Raw genomic sequence first — 22,320 nt, 5'->3', positions numbered from 1 at the left:
CTTCTTGTGTAAAAGAGGCCCAACACTCCACATTTGGGGTTTTTATATTTCTGTAACCAGAGTGCGTTAACAATCATTTCCCATCCACCACTTCTCTCCTACTAACCACAGGAAGTGCAAGATATTTGGATAGGATTATTAATGAAAGTTGCGTTAGAATTGATATAACTTTTACTGTAAGTGGAAAAATAGTCGTGTGCGTATTTTTTCTTCAGTAAGCCTGTTCCAGAATTAGTGTATTAGAATAGTAGTAAGATCGATCTGGCTGTTCTGTTGTACAGCCCTGACAGGCCACATGGTATCACATGTTAGAAACTTTATTCAAGACTAAGCAAAACCAAAAAAAAAAAAAAAAAAAAGTATTTTCTGCATTAATGCAGCCTCCCTGATGCTTTTCACATATGAACAATATTTTTGCTGAACAGTGTTAAACCATTTTTTTTCCCCTTCCCGAATTTCCTTTCACAAAAATGACCAAACACCAATATAAATCACGACTGCCTGTAAGTAGTTCACCTCTGTTCATCACATGTTTGATTTCAGCAGATTATAGATGACCAGATCATGGTCAGGTTAAGGTGAATGGTGACCATGATATAACCACAGTTCATTTACCAAGCTTTTATAACTGAGCAGAAAATGTCCATATCCTTTCATAAAGAACTGAAAATTCACATGAATTTACATTGTATATTAACAGAGCATACTGAGGTGAGTATGAGTATCACCCAAGCATAGAGCTGTACACACGTCTCACCTGTTTATGTGGAATACATGATAATCGGAGTAAATTTATCCTTCCATTTTGTCCAGAGACAAACTCGAGTCTAGGAGTTGTATCCATCTCCATATTGTTTCAGTAGTGCATTAATAATAAAACAAAACAAAACAAAAAAAATGGGGGGGGGGGGTTGGTCACGGCAGCGTGTTTTCCTCCTAAGACTTGCTCATTTGGCTGGTTTGATTGACGCTAGGGGAATTCGTTGGCGGCACGGATGGTGGTGGCATCGCTTCATTGAAGAAGTACAACTGCAACAGAGATCAAAAAAGTTACAGTGAAGATGGGTGTCTGTGAGGGACATGCAACAAGACAAACAGATCTCAGATGCTGAGATTTGAGCCAGAATGCAGCTTTTGGGTTCCCTAGAAGTCAAGTACAAGTCGAAAATCACTTTCAGACTCAATGTGTAATCTAACCGAGCTGGGTTTGGTTTTAACACTAAACTCTAAGCAAGACTCAGAACCTCATGTTGGTTTTTCTCCAGTTAAATATTCGTAGCTAGGAAACTGTAATTATTTTATAACCTGGAAGAAACAGGAGTTAGTTTATTATGAGAGCATAATCACCTTGCAGCCAATCGCCAGCAGAGCGTGGAGCAACATGATGGCCGCCATAACCGAAAGAGCCGTCGTTCTGGTGTCGTCTCGAACCGCTGGCCAAAAGGTGATGACCAGCACCGAGCCGGAGACCACCATGGCAATCAGAATAAAGAACCACCGCAGCCATTCGAATGGAATGATCCATAATATCTTGCGATGGAAAAAAAATGGGGGTCATTTCGTCGGGTTTAAAATGAAACGAGCCTCCTGTACAGGAATACCCGTGCGACAGGTCTCACAATGCGGGAATCCCATGCAGAATAGAATTACAGATTTGATAGTAGAGCATGTGACATACACGAGAAGGCAGAACAGTGGAACTGAGATCCAGTTTGGGAAACTCTATACATTCATTTTACATGATGGACTTTGTCCAAGGGTCTTCCCCCCCCCAAAAAAAAAAAGCCAAAACGGTCGAACTTACCGAAGTAGGAATGTAAACGAAGAGAGAGTAGCCGTACACACACACCGTCTCCAGAAAAGAGTAAGCGCTCGTCTGGCGGGAAATGTTCTGGCGCCAAGTCATGAAGCCCCACACCAGCAGAGGTACGAGCCACGCATACAGGAACACAGCAAGTGCAGCGATCGTCACTGTTATACAGAAATAAGACGAGTACAATACAGTACAGTACAACGTAACAATTTCAATCTTAGTACTTAATGTCAGGCAAAGGGACATTGTTTGACTCGAGTGAGCAGGTCTATAGGAGTTCCTCCTGTACCCTTCTGCTGTTCCTTATCAGATTTTCAGCCACCAGAGCCAAGGATTATCTGCTAAATAAACTTAAACTTCTAAATGTGAGGCGAATCACAGCTTTAAATGAATTACTATAGAAATGATATGCATGTGCACGATCTAATCTAAGGTGGATGCTCCTAGTCCAGGGCTCATCATAAACAGTTACATACTTAAAAAAAAAAAAAAAAAAAAGATGAGATTGAAACAATTAAATGGACATTCAATTATTATTTTATTTTTTTTGTAGAAAGGAGTCTCCAGTGTCAGGATTTAGTCACTAACAGTAGATTTTGGTTTTATTACTTTTCACACAAAGGGGGTCACCAACCTTTCAAAACTGAGAGCTGCTTCTTGGGTACCAATTAATGTGAAGGGCTACCAGTTTGATACACACCAGTTCTGAAATAACAAATTTGCTCAATTTACCTTTATATGCTATTTTTAATCATTAATGATATTCATCTATATTTTAATAGTGTCATTTTCAAATTTACACCAATGCAAGTGTGATTTAAAAAAAGAAGAGCAACAAAAGAAATTAGATGCAGCTCACTGGTAAGTGGCGCTATAGTGAGCTATTTTTAAAAAAGGCCCACGGGCGACTCATGTGGTCCTCACGGGCGACATGTTGGTGACCCCTGTTTCACACTTTACCGGCAAAGTGTATACAAACGTCTGAAGCCTGAAATCTTTTCTTGATTTGAACTAGGAAACCCAAACGTTTACAAAGCCAACCCAATGAAGATATGCTTCACATGCATTGGAGTGGAAGATCCCCTGCGAAAGAACTCTAAACCCTATTGAACACCTGAGAAATAAACTGGAATGCTGACGCCCTCCTCACCTCCATTAGTAAATTACTTTACTAACCCCCTTGTGGCTGAAAAATCTAGTGGAACATCTTCACAGAAGAGTGGAGGTTATTAGAACTGCAAATGGGAACTAAATATGGAATGAGGTGTTTAAAAAAAAAAAAAAAAAAAAAAAAGCACATACATCTTGTCCACATAGTGAGAGAGGCCGTTGAACGTGAAACAAAATGCTAAATGTATAAATGTATTAGAACCCTTGAATTGCATTATTTTACACAGGGAATCTTTTTTTTTTTCCTCCAGCGAATATCCGTCATACCTTTGTGAAACTGTGGTCTGTAGTGATATTGAGGGTCTCCATAGTTCCACAGAAAGTTCGACAGGTTCCCACTAATGGCCACCGAGAAGACAAGGGACACGCATATCCAAAATGGCCCTGTGAGTAAAGAAAGTGTTGCAGATCCATTGATAATTAATGTGGATATTTCAGCTGATTCATTTTTGGCTGCTAATCATTTGAAAGCCGACACTCCCCCAACCCCCCTTCGTTGTTCTTTACCGTACAAATCCGGGTTACTCCGAATGTGATGTTTGACAAAATTCCGTCCCGGGATAGGTAGTAATGACCCTTTGATCCTGTTCAAGACCTAATCCAAAGAGGGGAAAATAAGGAATCTGGTTGATTCATGCATTACCTTCAGATTGAAAGCACTTCAGAGTGTCCCAGCGTTCCATACCTGGAAGGTGTCCACGTTGAAAAAAGACTGATAATATTCGAATGTCCAGAAGCCACCGGTTTGCTTCTCGCCCTTGAGTAACTGCAAATAAACCACAGAATAAGTGATCACCAGCCAGCCCTTCGCACTGGGTGTTAGTGATGTGAAGATCGAATTGTTTTAGTGACTTGGTTCTTAGAATTTTGTTCATCAAAACGAACGAATCTTTCTTTAAATCGTTTAGTTCATTTCGTTCCTTTGATTGGAAATCAAATAAAATGTTACATTTTCAATAAGCAGATCCACCAACACGTCTACATGCAAGACCTTTGACTACAGTTCCAATAATTGATATGTGTATATACCTGCATAGCGCATATCCGAGTCACGTGAAAAATAAACCAACAACTCAGATGAGAGGACTCATGAGATGAACAACTCAATTGTGTAATTGTGTAAAAGTGTCTATGGGATTCAAGTGATGATAAGAAAGAATGACTTTGGACTACTCAAGAACTACTCAATTCTGTTTCCTGTGCATAACCTACAGAGATTTTGCAATGTGCCAAGTGGAAAATGAACGAATCACTCAGAGTCGACTCGTTCATCAGAGTCACATTAAAGACTCGTTCAAAATGACGAATCGCTCAGAAACTCTTCATGACTACGGAGTGTGTGTATTAGGTTCGTCACCCCAGAGCTCTCCTGCTGGTTCTCCTCTTCGTCAGACAGGTTCAGACGGACATCTGAGGCAGATGCAGCTGCTGCAGCGGTGCCGGGAGTGGACAGGCTGATTGTGGAGGCTCCCGGGTCGGCAAACAGAAGATCTGCAGCCTCCTCGAACTCTGGTACAGTCAGTAGAGGAAAGCAGACATTTAAAGCTACATGATCACATATACAGGGCTTTTTCCCCATTTTATACTAGTTCTCTTTTAGAAGAATAATAGAGACACTGAGTCTATGGAGCGTTCTATGAATTGAAAACGTGACAGGATGGACGGATGGATAGAGTCCTTGCTATTCACTCATTACTGACGACTGTACCCAATATATACGCTCGTGGACACCTGACTATATTACTCAAACGTGCACTTTTCCAGATTTACTTCCTATTTCCCACTACAATATTCATCCTTTCTTCTGGAAACCACTCGAATCTGCTACGAATCAAGTTCATCCCAATGGGGTTGAGGCCAGATCTCGGTTGAGGACGAGTTCTACCATGTGGCATCCTCGCTTTGTGCACAGGAACATCTCGCCATCAGGAATCAGGCTGACATATGGGTGTGATTGTCAGGCGTCCACAAACGTTCAATGCATTCTGTTGTGTGTTTGGCCAAGAGCAGGCCTCTGGCCACTATGACTAATGCAAAACCCACCTTGAAACTTCAACTCATCAGCCATGGTGTGAGATCAGGATAGGGAGTTCAGCAGTGACTGTGAGCAGAACATGGTCAAGTCAGTGATGTAATCAAGTCAATAGATAAGTTGACACCCGGAAATATCAATACAAATAATGAAACATCATCATGAGGTTTTTCAGCAAAGGATCTGCTTTGATCCATCAGATCTATACACCTCACTTCTACATGATCAGTCCCTCACCTGAGCAGCAGTAAAGCCGGTCCTCTCACCCGACCTTCAGCTGGGTGTCTCTCAAAACTCTCAGCTAGATCCAAACACTCATCACTTTAGAAGGTGAAGCAAACAACGCCATCAGTCTAATAACATGGGCTTCACATCTGATCTGCTCCACGTCATCTACCAGCACGTACACTTCCGGGGTGACGACGTGACGTGAACACGTGACCGATCCCAGCATGTTTTTTTTTTAGTTTTTTGCTTATTTAATTATTTCTGTTCAGGACACCAGCACAAAATGTAAAACTACAATATTATTTTATACGCACTTTCTTCTGTTTCATTTACACATCATTATTTAAACACCGTAGAACCAAATGGTATCCACTCCACGTCCAGGTTTTTAGTTAACACCAATCTTTATTTAAATAGTATAGTAAAAAACACAAGTTTTATATTGAACTAATTAAATTTCAAAGTGGAAAGTACAACGTGCGTTATTATATTATAACGTGCGTTTTACGTGTTCTTCCGGATCGACGACCCGACTAGTGGTTGAATCTCAAACGCCTGTATATTAACTTCCTATGTGCACTAGATATCCAAAAAGATGAATGGGACCTGTACCCTACGTAGCGCCCAGTATGTCCACTAGATGGCGATTTGGCTTCCGTCCCGGACGCACGCTGTGGCTGAGACGCTAACATGGCGGCCTTGAGGAGGTGCTGCTCCAGTGTAGCTGCTGTCGCTGTCAAGAGCAAGGGGACGAGATGGGAGAGACTGTGGGACAGCCGTGCAGGTGACTTTATATCTGCGGTTATAAAAGGATTTATTTTAAAATTTATTTATTTTTAATTATTTGAACGATATTCACATCGGTTTTTCTCCTGTCGTCCTGTCTGTCCCTATCATGTGCAAGGCGTTTTCCTGTCCCGTATTGTTTGGGGCAATAATACGATAAAAACTTCTAGAAAAAAATAGGAAATAAAAAATAAAAAATCTATATTTTATAGCTTATAAAATTTGACAGTTTAACTAGTTTTCAGCCAATCAGATACCCGCTAGAAACAATAAGCCCCGCCCCCAGATCAGCTTTTACTCTACAGTAACAGCTCAGTTGCAGCACACGTGACTTTTCCACAACTTTGTTTTTCCAGCTTTTTATTGGTTGAGAATAAATAGTTGGTTTTAATTTGTGTGGATGAGGGTGACGTGTGGTGGTTAGGAGGGCTTTTTTTTTTTTATTTAATTGTTTTGGGCCGATCATTGATGGCTGGGGGTGTGACATGTTGAACACTATTGTATAAACCAATCTATAAAGTGAGAATCTGGTGCCCTTTTCCAAAACTCAATATGCCAGACGAAGGTGAAAGCTAAATTCTTGTCTGTTTGGCAGGTGTGTGGTGCCGCAGTCTTCTGAATGATTACAAGGAGGCGTGCCGTGAAATATTTGTTGGAGCATATGAGCGCCCTTTGAAAGCCAGCCTTTACGCGGCGTTGCTCGGAGGCACCTACGCCTGTTGCTACACCAACCCGGATGAAACTTCCTTCCAGGCACGGATACTAGAGACCTCCAACCAGCTCGCCCTCCTCTCTCCGTGGATCCGTAGCGGCACGTCTGATGGGCACGTGCAGAGCTTGGCCAAGCTGCGCAACGAGGGCCGTTTGCGACACATCAGCCTGGGTATCGTCTCATTGGCGTACGAGGCCGACTACGACCCTGAGTCCAGCCTGTACGAGGCAAGGTGCTCTGCGCTTTACGTACCCTGGGCACAGTTGCGAGAGCGGGTGCTGGACGTAGGCTTTGCGGGCCGCTGGTGGGTGTTGAAAAAAAAAATGGAGAACTATGATATAAACGAGGAGGAGTTCAAGTATCTTCCGCCTGTCCTGCTGGCCACAGCCCCGCCTACGGTACAGGAGACCGAGAGAAACGAAAGACTGCACCAGGAGTCCTTGAAGGCACTGGTGATTGAGGGAGAAGAATAGATGGACACTATGAAGTAAGACGGGGAGGGTAGCAGGTGAAGGAAAAGAGAGCAGTACACAACAGAACATTTGGTAATGTGAACAGTTCCTAATTGAGATGTCCTGTATGGTCAAATCATTTGATGTATAATGGCCTAAGAGGACGTTTCTGAAATATTTATTGTGGTGTGAGAAAGAAACATAATGCTGTTTATCCGTTTGTCTTGTGAGAAAATTAATCTTTGGAATCTTTGACCCTTGTGTTTGTTTTATTTGGAAAAACTGGTGAGAAACTACTTTCAGATACATACCGTAATGTCTACACTGAAAACTAATGAACTTCACACAGGCTTTAATGAAAGAAAGTGTCTGCTACACGGCTTGTATCTAAACAGTAGCCTACCAAGAAAGTCATTGTTCACTGTCTTCCTCCTTCCTTTCACACCAATTTCTCAGTTTTTCTTTTGGCATCGTGGTGCGTTTAAAAATCACCACCGGTGAAGCTTTTCTCCCGATGCCGTGCAGCTCAGAACACAGGTGAAGTTATTTTTCATGCCCGGTTGTTTTTAGCGTGACGGATAATTCGCATTTCCTGCATTTCCGAGTGAGCGGCAGGTCAAACGTCAGAGGAACATCATCCATATTTATGATGTGGTGCGGCCCGATTCAGTGGGAGCGCATCTGATTTAATATAAAGAGTTTTATTGGTTCACCTGAACCCGTTCGGCAATTTAATTGGTCTAATGTTATGGGGCTCAGTTTTTTTGGCTTGAAGTTTGTGTACCGGGAAAAACCCAGGAAAAATCCATATATTAGCCGTTTCATTGTATAAGCTGTGCGGTTCAAAGGGTGGGAAAAAAGTAGCGGCTTATAGTCTGGAAAATACGGTAGTTCTTAACATAACTCATTGAAGACCTTTCTCACAGAAATACACTCTATGCTAAGATTGAAGGCTGATGAAATATTCTTAGCATAGTTACAGCATGACACTGACATTACAGTACACGGGAATTCAGGTAAAAATTAGATAAGGACTAGTTTGTAAGAAATCCCTTTCTTACAAACCGACGAATGCCATGTTAAAAAAAAGAAAATGTATATAAATTTTTGCCATATTTGCCTCTGCACAGCTCAATTGGGTGTGTATATGTCACTGAGATTCTGGGCATGCGGGAGGATTCAAATAGTGAACAGAATTTTCTAACAAAATGATCTGTAAATGGACCAAAATATGTCTATTAAAATTGTCAGTGTAAATTCTGCCTAAAAACTATAAGAAACACAAAACCTCCAAGCCACTTCCATGCCACCCAAATAAGTCCTGTGCAATTGTCATGTCATGTCATTTCCTCCCGCTTATCCGTAATTCGGGTCGCGGGGGCAGCAGTCTAAGCAGACCCCCGCCTTCGACTGCTGCCCAATCCTCACAGCACCGTCCCTTACGGTCCTTCCTGCAGGTGGCGAGCCCACGGGAAGCTGTGCAATTGTGTGCCTCCAAATTTGCAGGTAACAGATTAGCAGAAAAGCACAAATGATTTCTCAGGTAGTTAATGACATTGCAGGTATCGGGTACCAAATTATGTGCACCCAATATTAAGTTCTACACTGCCCTAATCTGTCACCTAAGGAAGAATCTTCTTCTGCAAGCCCAGCATCTGATATCAGGTAAGAAGAAACAGTCTCAGCTTAATGAAGTGGAGAGAACAAAGAGCATGTAATCTGAAGAACACCATTCATTCCATCTGTGAAACATGGTGGTGGTAGTATCATGTCCAACAGAATGATGCAACAAAATCACTTAAAGACAGGAACATGGGAATATTGCAGTGGCCTTCACAAATCCCACTAAAAATGTAATGTGGACTGAAATGTAAATGAGCAGCAAGGCCCTCAGACTGGTCGTGTGAAGAGGAATGAGCTAGAAATTCCAAACTGCTGTGAGAAGCTTGTGATTGAAGAAGCATTTCTCAAATCAAAACAAATGACATACGAAAGCTGTTATCTACTGACCTGAGAAATCACATAATAGTCAGTGTGTGTTGCTTTAAACATAAAATCGCCAACAGCCGTACAGTACAACGGACAGAATCCAGAAGAAATGCACTGCCTGTGAATGAGCCTTTATGCATCTTCCATCATTTCCTGCTCACTTGCACACCCACGCTGTTTTTTTCAAATGGTAGGTATCGATCCCGTGGCCCCTCGTGCTGCGCTGGCTCTAATTTCTGATCACTATCCGACTGAAAAGGATTGAACATCCTGATTCTGCTGTGAAGAATGCAGTTGTGGAAAGGGTGTGATCTATGCTATTATAATTTTTTCACGGTGCATCAGCATAAAGCCTGAACATTTACAGTCTATTTATCTCTTTGTTTCTGTTCACATCACAGCGTTAGCATTTTCTACTGGTTTTTGTACCCCTTCCATGCCTGATCTAGAAACGTGTTTCTCAAGCTCGCTGGATCATCCATACGGCCTTGAGTGTTTTTTTTCCCTCCCCCAGGGGAATACACGTTGTCTGCACGAGCCTAAGGCTTTCCATAACTCTTTGTAACCTTATCCCACTTACGGATGGTATAACAACTCGCCATAATGTGCCCTAGTGATGTCATTAATGCACATTCACAACGCATCTGTGTGAAATATCGTCTGTCTCTCGCTGAATACCGAGAACCAAGACCTGTCCCTTTCAGTCATTATTGCACCCTACCCAATTAGTCCTGTAGTATTTCTAATCCAGCACTCTACCCCTATATTGCCATGCTAAAGTTATTATCCAATAACCAGAGCTGGTCGAAGGAAGTCGCAGACCTCCGGCGCTCGGATCCTCCTTATCTCGTAAATGTGGAAATGGACAATGAAGGCGTCTCTACAGCACCCATCGGTCTGCAAAGCACACAGCTCAATCACGCCCCTTTTAAACGTTGTGCCAACTTGCTTTCATTTCCTTCAGTCTGCCTGATCTGAGATAACGCTGCAGCGGATACAGCGCTGGGATGGAAACACAAGCACGGCCTGAAACACTGATTCACTCGCCACACAATACACCAATATTGATGCATTTTTCTTTCTTTTTTTTAAGCACTTTTATTATCTAACGTCTATTTAAAACTGATCAGTATTTTCAGCCTACCGAGTGCATCGTTAGAAAAAGGAGCTGCTTTCTTTCTTTTGAAAGGAAACCCCACGTTTCAGTGTTTCGACAGCGTTCCTCCTTTCATCTTGCACTAAGCTTCTCTCCCCCCACCTCATGCTGCCTTTGCCCTATTGACTATTGACCGCCACTCTGTCAAATATGTCGGTAGCCAGGGCTAGATGGATGTGGTGTTTGACTGCAGCAGAGGTGGAGGCTAATGACTGGTCAGTATGGCCCAGACGCTGCAGGAGAAGGTGGGTCAGAGGTCACTGGGGATAATGTTGGGATTGAAGGGGGGGTGGGGGTTAGTGTTGGTCTGGCCATGGGATTGACCTCATTGATTCACTATGTTCTAGCACAGCATACAAAATAAAACAAATGAGATTTAGAAAAAAAAAGGGATTTTAAAATGATTTAAAATAACAATTATTTGGTAAAAAATCTGCAATGCAAGAATAATAAAAGAAGCGAATCTGTGTGCATTCACCATTTTATTCTTTGGCTCGGAGGTGTTACACCAGGCTGCTTAAAATAGTTAGTTTTTTGTCTCTGAAATGAAAGGGTTAAATGTCTGCTGCACAGTGGGAGGAAAATGAGTGAGTGTGTGTGTGTGTGTGTGTGTGTGTGTGTGTGTGTGTGTGTGTGTAATTGAGAGCACAGAGGATAGTTAGTTAGAAACAGGGAGGTATAAATATAAATGTCTGTGTGGTGTGTGAACATTTTTGACGATGGGAGAGAAGACAGACTGAGCATGCATACAGACAGAGAGAGAGAGAGAGAGAGAGAGAGAGAGAGAGAGAAGGGTGGGGAAGGGCATGTCAGAGAAGGGGGAGGAATGGAACGAAAGAGAGAGAGAGAGAGAGAGAGAGAGAGAGAGAGAGAGAGAGAGGAGGGAAAAGCAGAGCTTTCACAATTTTCATTCAAACTGACACAGCCTGCGTGTCCTGGTGTGCACTTCCCTCCATCCCCCTTTCTTTTTCTGCCTCCCCCCCCACCCCTCTCTTTCTCTCTTTCTCCCATTTCTCTCACACACTCGTGCATGGAACACCAGACAGTCTTACAGTTAAGTTTGCTACAGGAAGGACAAGACCAGATAGGTCAAAAAGCCTCGGTGCGAGTGGAAAGAAGAGGAGAGCAGGAGACGTGGGATCAGGAAGAAAAAGATGGTGACGTTTTAAAAGTGGGAAGGGAAGCGGAGAGGGGGCAGAGTTTTAAAATAGTAGAAAGAAGGACTCAGTGTGTGTGTGTGTGTGTGTGTGAGAGAGAGAGAGAGAGAGAGAGGGAAAAGGGAAAAGGGAAAAGGGAGGGATATGCTGAGATGGAGGAATGCAGGGCTGGAACGATAGAACTCGACGTACAGAGAGAGGGAGAGAGAGAACAAGAGAGCAAGGAACAGACTGGGTGTATACATCTGAGCTCTCTCAGGGGCTGGGGTAAGTACATTTACCTAACATTTCCTTCTTATGTTTTTTTGTTTTTTGGGTTACTTGCATGTAACTGAATTGAAACTCTTGTCATTTATTAAGTATATAAAGCCTGGGTTGGGAAATCTGGCCGGTTTTACACCGGGATGCATTGTCATGCCCAGAGGCGGCTTCTCCAAACCGGACCCAAATGTGACGTGACGTTGATGACAAGTGTTGCTTATGTGTTGAGACAATGCTGCGAAACACAGGCTAATTTGATGTTATTCGCAAAGGCATGCATGAGCCTTGTATCTGCATGTGTTTTCTAGCTAGCAGCTCATAGACAGATCTGGGACTCATCTGGACTCAACAAACATCCTGCATGACTTTCAATGTTCAGTGCACTTTTCACATTTTTTACTCTTTATGGCTTAAGCACTATTTTGTGTGTGTGTGTGTGTATAAGAGTGCATGTCCACATGCCAGTCTGAGGAAATGATATCAGCCTCTGTGTAAGTGAACAGCAATTGGATTAATGTATTGATCTTGTCTGGGGCAGGTAGACATAACCCAGACGACAAGAGTGTGTGGGTGGGGTGGGAGGTTTTTTTTTGGTGGTGGTGGTTGTAGGGGTGGGGGTGTTGGGGGGGTGTAACATCACCGGTCACTGATCACATAAGCACAGACCTCTTTGTCAATAACTGTCAGTCATCCGGAGTGTAACTACTCTGTGCTCTGACATTTCCACTCCATACAACTTTTTCTTTGCTTCAAGCTTTTCCATTTTTTTCCTTCCTCGAACTAGATGGCTAATGAACATCATGAAGCTCAAATGCAGACGAATTCAGACAGCCATGCTCCAAAATGGCTGTGCTCCCACTCAACTTATTCTCCACAGGGTCATGAGTTCAAGTCCCAGGTGGAAGGAGGGAGAGGGTTGAGGAGTGTTTGGTCTGTCTCGCTAGTTTTTTTTTCCTTTTCCTCAGAGCCCCCCTCCTGCTATTTCTGCACCTTGTATGCTCAACCACTGCAACGGCTGAACAAACACCTCGTGTAGATGTTCATGCTACTTTCTTGCACCACTAGCTAGTTAGTTAGCCAGCTAGCATTCTCGTGGAAAAAGTTTATTATCTTGGGCAGAACTATACAAGATTTTACAAATATGATGTGTACTTTTGTTTTAGCGTTCATCTGTATTTGTTTGCATCCTGATCAAGCTTGAATCTGCAGAAAGAAAAACGGATGGTCACTACCAGACAGACCCTCTTTCATAGGAAATGAGACCCTTTGACCTTTGCCAATCATTGTGTCTGGAAATGCAAAGCCTGGAATCGATCATTGCCCCCCTTCCTCACCCAGACAGACATGCACTCTCCACCTCTGCTCCTTCAGCGCCCCATTCCTTCCCTCTACCCCATCCACCCCCACCCCCCTTTTCCATTTTTGTCCTCTCTAGCGAACTGAGTGCCCCCTTCCCGTTTTCCCGCTCAACCCCTGGCCCCTACTCCGCTCCCTTCCCCCATGATCAGATAATAGATGCCAGAGTGCTTATGTTCCGTTTCTTGCAGCATTTGGTCAGTCTAAACATGACCATGCCGCATGAGCTAGCACCGAATATCTAGCATCGTGCTCTGAACCTTGACAAACTTTTTTTTATAATAATGATAATAAAAGGGTGCACAAGGTAATAATAAGTGACAAGTAATATGATAGCTGCTGTCGTGTAACCGAAGTCTGATTCTGCATCAGCGCAAATTCCTAGGATAAAGTCTGAGTCAGGCGAGTCACAGTGAACATTCAACGCTGTCGGTGAGTTTTCAAATGGGAGAAACCATCGAGTGTTGAGTGTACCCTGCTTCTCGAGCTCGCACTTACCAGGCAGGCCTTATGTGCCTCACGCGTTAGAACCTGGCTACGAAGGCTGCCCGAGCATCCCTGTTGGCATCGCTGACGAAGCGAAAGACGCTCCATTGGCGCGATTTTTTATTTTTTTTTACTTGGGTCCCAATTCACATTCATTGCTGTCGGTGGGTTTTTTCCCCTCAGGTTGACTCGCCGGACAATGAATGAGAACTGTGGTCTTTTTACCCATCTCTTTTTTTGTTTTTTTTAAATGTATATACTTATGAGATATTTGTTTATACTTTGATTCACTGTATGTGGGTCAGAAAAGTAGGACAACAATAAATAATAAAGACAGTGGGAGATCTGTACTAGATGTTTGAGTTCCTTGTCTTTTTTTATTTTATTTTAAAGAATAATAATGCACTGCTTTGGTGCAGTGTGTTTATGCTTGATTTAACAGACTTGGGAGGGATCAGTCAGTCATTCTGACCTGCCTGAAGCATGATGGCCATAGTGTCACAATGACTGACAAGACAATTTGTTACAGGAAGCCACTGAGCTCAGTGAAAAAGCTCAGTAAGTTCTGTTTGATTAGCTTCTTTATTTTTCCTTCAGCAGACCACAAAACATTTACATCAATACTGTCTGCTGTGTGCACATCATGTGAAAACCTCTGAACAATCTCCTACATCAAGGTGTAACATTATGATACTGTTGGAAGAAAAGAAACCGCACTGTAATTTTCCTTAAAGTTGTGCTGATTAGCTATTAAGGGTGCCTTTAGTTTGTATGGTCCATAGTTGGACCATAGGGAACCACTCTAATTAAAACTAACCTCACCACATGCACACAAAGCAGCCACTCCTCAAAGAAGCTGCGAAGACAACTTGTTCGTTCCCTGAGACTCAAGGTTCTTTGCTAAGTGCCATTGGTGAACAAAGTCCGGCAAGTATCGCAAAGAAAGTAAACAAAAAAACCCAATTTCATACCACTGCTTGACATAAGACACTGGAATAAGAGTAAGCCAGCAGTGATAAATGCAGCTAATTAAAAGAGTGCTTAGGGAACCCTCAGTGTGGAGAGGATGAGCTGCAAGCAGGCCTCCAGACATGAAGGACATGAAGTGCAGGTTTTTAATGAATGAAGCCCTACAATGCCGGGCTTTGCCAATGCAGAACCATGTCGTCTTCAAGTAGAAGCAAGTGCGAAATATAGGAAAACAAAAAGGAAAACCAGTTACTGAAACTACAGGAATGCTAAAACAATAATCACATTCAAGAGTGTACATTAAAGTTATTGTGAGATAAACGGTCAAGGTTTAAATGATGTAAGATGTTCCAGTGTTTGACACACTTAATTAAGCTCCACTGGGCATGGCGGTTATGTGCAATGTCTTATTACACAATTACAGGGTGATTTCAGGGAAATGAATGACTGGCTGACTCCAGCTAAGCCATGGGGGTATTCTGAATTTTGGGGAGAATATTATCAAATTACTAAGGAAGAAACAGAGACCGAGTTTATTCGCAGCAAATTGGTTTGCTTTACTATGGCTTGACTACTGTAAGAGTTGTTATATACTCGAAAGATATCCAGACTGTATATACTAGTTGTTATGGCGATCACAGATGAAGAAACAGCTTTAAATTCAGATTTGGTCTCACAAAAAAAATCTATTAGTATTACCACCTTGTCCATTGTGTCTCCTTGATCCAACAAAGCAGATACTGGTGATGAATTAATGCATCCATAATAAAGGTTAAAACCACGAGACCTCACCTCTGGCTTCAGCTCTAGAGATTTCCCCGAGCTACTCAATCTGACTAAATAAAAAACACTTTTTCTTGTTTTTTTTTCCCCCTTTTTGCTCCAGCCCTATATGTTGCCTAGCCAAAGATAAAACTAGAGTGGAATAATATTTACAAACAAACATCAATCAATGATAATCATTTCTACAATGAGGAGAGTTAGTCCTAAAAAAAAATAACATGCTTGGCTCAGGGAAGCATCCATCCAAAGTAAGCAACAAGACCGCACCCTTGGACTCACCTCCTGCAAATCCAAACCACTAATCTGCCATATAGTTACAGATGTCAGGGAATGACCAAAATTCTAGAACTCCAGCAACCGCACAAAATGCATGTAGATATAACTGTTTCAGAATGACTGATTTGCCTCCGAGCTCTAAGATGCGTGAAGCGAGATCACAGGTGAATTATTTCAATTTTTATTTAATTGAATAAAGAATTTCATTTGATTTGGAGATGGTTTTTTTATTACAGGTCTTGGACTACGCTGTTTTTACAAGTATGGGTGAGATACTGCAACATCTTTCTACAATGTGTGAGACTATATGTCGAGACGATATGTCTCAAAGTATATACACTATACACTAGTCCCCATTTTCTGTTATAATCACCTTCAGTGTTTTGGGAAGATGTTCCACTAGATTATGTGATTATATCATTCAGATATAGATTATATCATTCAACCACAAAGGTGTAAAGTCAGGTACAGGTGACATGAGGAGGCCTGGGGTGCAGTCAGCGTTCAAATTCATCCGAAAAGTGTTCGGTAGGTTTGAGGTAAGAGCTCCAGCATCTGTGAAAAGTTTGAAAACATTTAGGCTTTTATTGTTTTTGAGAGACACATGCAGGTAATCAGGTGTCCCAATACGCTTGTCCAAATAGTGTATGAAGGTTAGAGGCTCACTCCCACAGTTATTAACAACTATTTAACATCTAAAACAGAAAAAATGTTAATTTAATTCAAAAGAATCCATATGCATTTTTAACAATAAATCAGGTGATTTAATCAATATACAAAGCACATAAAATACTTAAAAATACTTATAAATAATGAGCTTGTCCAGACCCACACAGAAGGTGCATTTATAACTTGTAAAAACACTGAAATGGAATGCATTATTATAGTTTGTTATGACCAATGAGATGAGTTGTGGGAAGAGGGATGTACACAGTAACAAACACAAAGAGACCCCACATACTACATCCGTGTAGCTTTACTTCGCCCGCAGCTGGGCTGCTGCGGGTCAACTAAACATACAACAATGCTGACTGATGCTCACAATCAGGAAAACCATATGGTGGCTGGAAAGCACACATCAGCAAACATCAGCATCAACTTTCTGCATTTGTTCCTGTCCAAAATGTATTTTCTGTTTTATATATATTAAACTAAACTTGCATGTGTCTCTAATAAAAGTTGTTTATATAGCTTATATATATATATATATATATATATATATATATATATATATATATATATATATATATATATATATATATATATATATAAATAATATAGTTTATATAGTTTAATAGCTCCGACTATTGAACAATGGAAGAATGTGGCATCCTCACCGCACTTACGTACATCAGTACCTGTTGGAACATTTTTCCAGAAGACTGGAGGTTAATAGGATGGTCAAAAAAAGGATATACAAATCTTGTAGTCATTAATGTTATATCATGTATATATGTATGTGTGATTCTGCTAGTCAAGTTGTCATATCAGAGCCAAAAAACACAGAACAACACAAACCTTCAAAGCACAAATCATTTGAATTACAGCCAAAATTTTAGCACTGCTATTGGGCAAAATAAATCCACACCTTCTGCACTTTCTGACTAATCAGATCTGTGAACTCAACAGGGCTATGGTATAAAATAGTATTTCCACACACCATTCAAATGTACAGGGACTAATTTATGAATTCAAAAATGATATTTATAATCTATTTCTGTAAAGCAGAAAATGTGTGTTGTTAAAAGCACTATACAAATAACTGTATCGTACACAATTCAGTGTTGTATCAATAACTAGGCAGAAGAAACAGCAGTGTAAGTAGCTTTTACTTACTGTATACCTGTAAACCAGCATGCAGGTTTGTTTGTGGTTCGAAACCTCCTGTCTCTTTGCCCATAATTGGTTCAAATATCTTATAGTTGCTTGCATCAGCAATTATTCTTTAAGGGTCATTAGGTTGGCTTTTTTTAAAAATATATAATTATGACCGCATGTTCAACGGTGCCTCGTTTTCATTTAGTTCTTTGATCTTTTGAAGCATACTGCTTCTATGGTCTCCATGCAGGCAATATGATGTTTATCAAGGTAGAGCCTACCTCAATTACATGCTTTTCTCTCCATAAATATCTTCTTGTTCTAAACCTCGCCTTCTGTCTTTTGATGTGTCGAAGTCCCTGGCAAGATTAAACACTGTCATAAACAGTGCAGGTGTTTACCTGCGGCTAGCTCGTACCCAATATTATTGTTACCATAAAGCCTGCTGTCTGTGTCACCTTCCCCTATCATTATCATGAAAATTAAAACTTCCACATCTTTCATAGAAGGAAAGACAGCAGTGCAGAAAGAAAAGCATTTACAGTGGATGTAAAAAAAATGACAGGGAATCTTGTTGTAAAAGTCTGATCATTTTTCATCTTTCATGTGATGTAGTACTAAAAAACAGGAAACAAACAAGCAAACCAACAAATGAATAAAAGGTTTTAGGGAAATAATAATAAGAAAACCCTCAACAATTTGTTGCCTAAGTGTGCACACATGAAAAGTCATGTTTAGTCGAAATCAACACAAACCTGTCATGAATGAAGTGGTTTAGATTAGTCCCAAATGAAGATCAGCTGTTTCTGCAGGATATTTACTGAGCATCTGACTGTTGAGGCTATCGTCCGCAAGGAGCTCTTCAGAACATCTCCAGGCTCTTTTTGTTGAAAGGTATTGCTTGGGATCAATAACATAAGAAAGAACATGAAAAACTGACGATAGGATTAGAGGAAAGCTTATCAGAAAGGCTGCAAAGATACCTGTGGCAACATTAAATTTCCTGCTGTTGAGTGACAACAGTTTATTGCATTCTTTATATATCTGGGTTATAGATTTGGCTGGTTTGATGGACACCTAAATTTTGTTAAACGTTGGCTGGAAAAAGCAAGGCTTCACCTAAAGCCATGGTGGTGAAGCATAGTGGTGGGGGAAGCATCATGTTATGAGGCTGTTTTTTTTTTATGCTGGGATAGGGTGACATGTATATAGACTGTACAATCATGCTTCCTATTGAATCATAAAGCATACGGTTTAAGTTATGTTTCCTTTTCTTTTGCTAGTTAGTAGAACACTGTCAGAAAATCTTTGCAAGGTATTTCTGGTCACAAGATCCTGACAGCCTCCGTCTTTGTACCTCTCCAAAAGTATGTCACCATTTAGGAACCAAAGAACTCACCATGATTGGTCTATGGTCTTTTGTTTGGGACAGCCCAAAATTGTACAATGTATATTGGGCTTTAGGCAAGTTAGGAGGAATCATTGATAATGCTAAATACTAATCTACTGTGGCACAAAATTGACCACTTTAACTTTCTAGAACAATAAACAGTCAAAGCACAAATCAAAGTCCACAAAGAAAGAAGAAGATGATAACCCTTGTTAATGGCCGGTCAGAGCCCAGATCAAAAACCCATGTGTGCACAGGACGTGCATTTACAATTTAATTGATCTGGAGTGTTTTATTAATATAAGCAGTGGAACACTTAAGCTGAACTTTGTTGAGTGCCTAAAAGGATCGGACACGTTTTTATAGTTGAATTTCTACATCATACAAACCTACAATTAAAACAAATTTGGGGTGGGGGTGGGGTGCTTCGGATGGAAGAATTTTTTTATATCCACTCTATAACCCCGAAGAGAAAATGATATGCTATGTGGTTCTCCTGCTGGTTAAAAGTGTATGGATCTAGGATTTGACCAGGTTGGGAGACGAAGTGCTAGTGCATAACATTTTTTAAGAGAAACACAACACATAACTACAAGACTGAAAACAAGAACCATCAACCTGAACAATGGATTTGATTAAAAGACATGCAGACTACAAGTATGACTACAACACATGAACATGACAACAAAAAGAGCTTGACAATGACTCCAAGAAAAATTTTAACACACACACACACCCACACACACCCACACACACCCACCCACACACACACACACACAGGTGCATTTCAATAAATTAAAATATCATTAAAATTTTGATTTATTTTAGTAATTCAATAATAAAAGTGACACAGACTGATATAGTTCAATAGTTTATTTCTTTTAATTTAGATGATTATTGCTTACAGCTAATGAAAACCCAAAAGTCTGTATCTCAGAAAATTAGAATATTGTGAATAAGTTCAATATTGGAGACTTGTGATATCACACTTTAATCAGCTAATTAAATCCAAACACCTGCAAAGGTTTCCTGAGCCTTTAAATGGTGTCTGTCTGGTTCAGGCTATACAATCATGGGGGAAGACTGCTGACTTGACAGTTGTCTAGAAGACCATCATTGATGCCCTGCACATGGAGGCTAAGACACAAAAGGTCATCACTAAAGAAACTGCTGATCACAGAGTGCTGCATCCAAGCACATTAATGGAAAGTTGTATGGAAGGGAAAAAATGTGGTAGAAAAAGGTGAAAAGAAGCCCATTCAAGAATTTGGGGAGATTCACAAAGAGCTGGAGTCAGTGCTTCAAGAGCCACCAGGCACAGACGTATCCATGAGCTACAACTGACTCATTCCTTGTGTCAAGCCACTCCTGAACCAGAGACAACATCAGAGGTGTCTTACCTGGGCAAAGAACAGAAAGGACTGGACTGTTGCTCAGTGGGCCAAAGTCGTCTTTTCAGATGAAAGGAAAGAAATTTTGAATTTCATTTGGAAATTAAGGTCCCAGAGTCTGGAAAAAGAGAGAAGAGGCACAGAATTCAAGTTGCTTGAGGTCCAGTGTAAAGTTTGCACAGTCAGTGGTGGTTTGGGGAGTCATGTTATCTGCTGGTGTTAATCCACTGTGTTTTTATCAAGTTCAAGGTCAGCACAGTCGTTTACCAAGAAGTTTTAGAGCACTTCAGGCTTCCCTCTGCTGACCAGCATTATGGAGATGCTGATTTCATTTTCCAGCAGGATTTGGCCCCTGCCCACACTGCCAAAAGCACCAAACGTTGGTTAATTGACCATGGTGTTGGTGTGCTTGACTGGCCAGCAAACTCACCAGACCTGAACCCCATTGAGAATCTATGGGTTATTGTCAAGAGAAAAATGAGAAACAAGAGACCAAAGAATGCCAGTGTGAAAGAAAATTGGGCTTCCATACCACCTCAGCAGTGCTACAGACTGATCGTCTCCATACCAAACCGAATTGAGGCAGTAATTAACACAAAAGGAGACTCTACCAAGTATTGAGTACATTACTCAATACTTTCCAGAAGGCCAACAATTCATAAAAATATTTTTTTGGATCGGTCTTATGAAGTATTCAGATTTTTTGAGATTTGGTGGGTTTTTGTTAACTGTGAGCCAAAATCTTTAAAATTATAAGAAATAAACCCTTGAAATATATCAGTGTGTGTGTGATGAATCTCTACATAATGTACGAGTTTCACTTTTTGTAATGAATTACTTTATTAAACTTTTTAATGATATTCTAATTCATTGAGATGCAATTGTGTGTGTGTGTGTGTGTGTGTGTGTGTGTGTGTGTGTGTGTGTGTGTGTGTGTATATATATATATATATATATATATATATATATATATATATATATATATATATATATATATATATATATATATATATATATAGTGGTCCTTAACCATAAAAAAAAACCATGCAAAAGACAAACAATGCAGGATGAAGCCATTTAATATGTGAATGTGGCTGATGGGAAACATCACACACAAGTTTTACACTCATTCACACCATGGGACAATTTTGAATACCGATCAAGCTTTGGTGATGTTTTTTGAAGGTTGGAGGAATCCAGCAAACCTGTAATAACCCCCATTTACACTAACAATTCTAATCGCCATCCATAGATTTTATGTAGAGCAAGTTGTGTTGAGAATACAGTCGATTGTAGGTCTGTTTGTTCAAAGGATCTGTTTGTTAGTGTGATTTTTGACCCTTCAGCAGTGGAAATTTATACAAATTAATATCAGAAATTCCAGATCATCTTACAGTGCCTGTTCAAGCCCCTGGTCTTTTATGGTTTTTGAGACACATGCGTGATTCTTTTGTCTTTGTTTAGCAAACTAGGTAAAAACACATGAATTGGACAGTGAATGACTGTAAGAAAACTCTGAGGACAGATGAATCCAAATGTGCCATTTTTGGCTCCAACAGAAAAACTTGTGTAATATGGAGAACGTGAGACAAGATGTTAGCAGACTGTCTCACAACCACAATCAAACATGGAAGTGGAAGATTAATGGTTTGGTGTTGTTTTTTTTATTTCAGGTTAAAGGAATACTGACCATATATATATATATATATATATATATATATATATATATATATATATACAGTGGGTACGGAAAGTATTCAGACCCCCTTAAATTTTTCACTTTTTGTTATATTGCAGCCATTTGCTAAAATTATTTAAGTTCATTTCTTTTCCTCATGAATGTACACACAGCTCCCCATACTGACAGAAAAACACAGAATTGTTGACCTTTTTGCAGATTTATTAAAAAAGAAAAACTGAAATATCACATGGTCCTAAGTATTCAGACCCTTTGCTGTGACACTCATATATTTAACTCAGGTGCTCTCTATTTCTTCTGATCATCCTTAAAATGGTTCTACACCTTCATTTGAGTCCAGAAATTTTTGATTATACTGATTGGACTTGATTAGGAAAGCCACACACCTGTTTATAT

General features: G+C 40.6%; 2 protein-coding genes across 2 annotated transcripts; one reads left to right on the top strand and one right to left on the bottom strand.

Moving 5' to 3' along the window:
- Positions 1-307: 307 nt before the first annotated feature.
- On the bottom strand, positions 308-5,814 carry yipf2 (Yip1 domain family, member 2). Its single transcript, XM_083566308.1, has 9 exons — positions 5,253-5,814; positions 5,027-5,084; positions 4,341-4,492; positions 3,669-3,749; positions 3,491-3,578; positions 3,251-3,367; positions 1,805-1,971; positions 1,348-1,530; positions 308-1,029 (listed from the first exon to the last, which is right to left on the bottom strand). Exons 2-9 carry the CDS (start codon positions 5,049-5,051, stop codon positions 937-939), a joined length of 906 nt encoding a protein of 301 aa, XP_083422434.1. The 5' UTR covers positions 5,052-5,084; positions 5,253-5,814; the 3' UTR covers positions 308-936.
- Positions 5,815-5,854: 40 nt separating this feature from the next.
- timm29 (translocase of inner mitochondrial membrane 29) lies at positions 5,855-7,448 on the top strand. The gene is made up of 2 exons (XM_083566309.1): positions 5,855-6,027; positions 6,625-7,448. Exons 1-2 carry the CDS (start codon positions 5,934-5,936, stop codon positions 7,212-7,214), a joined length of 684 nt encoding a protein of 227 aa, XP_083422435.1. The 5' UTR covers positions 5,855-5,933; the 3' UTR covers positions 7,215-7,448.
- Positions 7,449-22,320: the final 14,872 nt, after the last annotated feature.

Source organism: Silurus aristotelis, assembly GCF_946808225.1.
Source record: "Silurus aristotelis genome assembly, chromosome: 17".
Classification (NCBI taxonomy): domain Eukaryota; kingdom Metazoa; phylum Chordata; class Actinopteri; order Siluriformes; family Siluridae; genus Silurus; species Silurus aristotelis.
Note: the sequence above shows the minus strand (reverse complement) of the source record. Positions and strands in the feature narration are given on the sequence as shown.

Coding starts and splice junctions, on each gene's coding strand:
- yipf2 (XM_083566308.1), bottom strand. CDS start 5,051: ATGGCTGATGAGTTGAAGTTTCAAG. Junction 3,368..3,490: donor GAGTAACCCGGATTTGTACG/GTAAAGAACAAC, acceptor CTTTACTCACAG/GGCCATTTTGGATATGCGTG. Junction 1,972..3,250: donor CAGACCACAGTTTCACAAAG/GTATGACGGATA, acceptor TCTGTATAACAG/TGACGATCGCTGCACTTGCT.
- timm29 (XM_083566309.1), top strand. CDS start 5,934: ATGGCGGCCTTGAGGAGGTGCTGCTCCAGTGTAGCTGCTGTCGCTGTC. Junction 6,028..6,624: donor ACTGTGGGACAGCCGTGCAG/GTGACTTTATAT, acceptor TCTGTTTGGCAG/GTGTGTGGTGCCGCAGTCTT.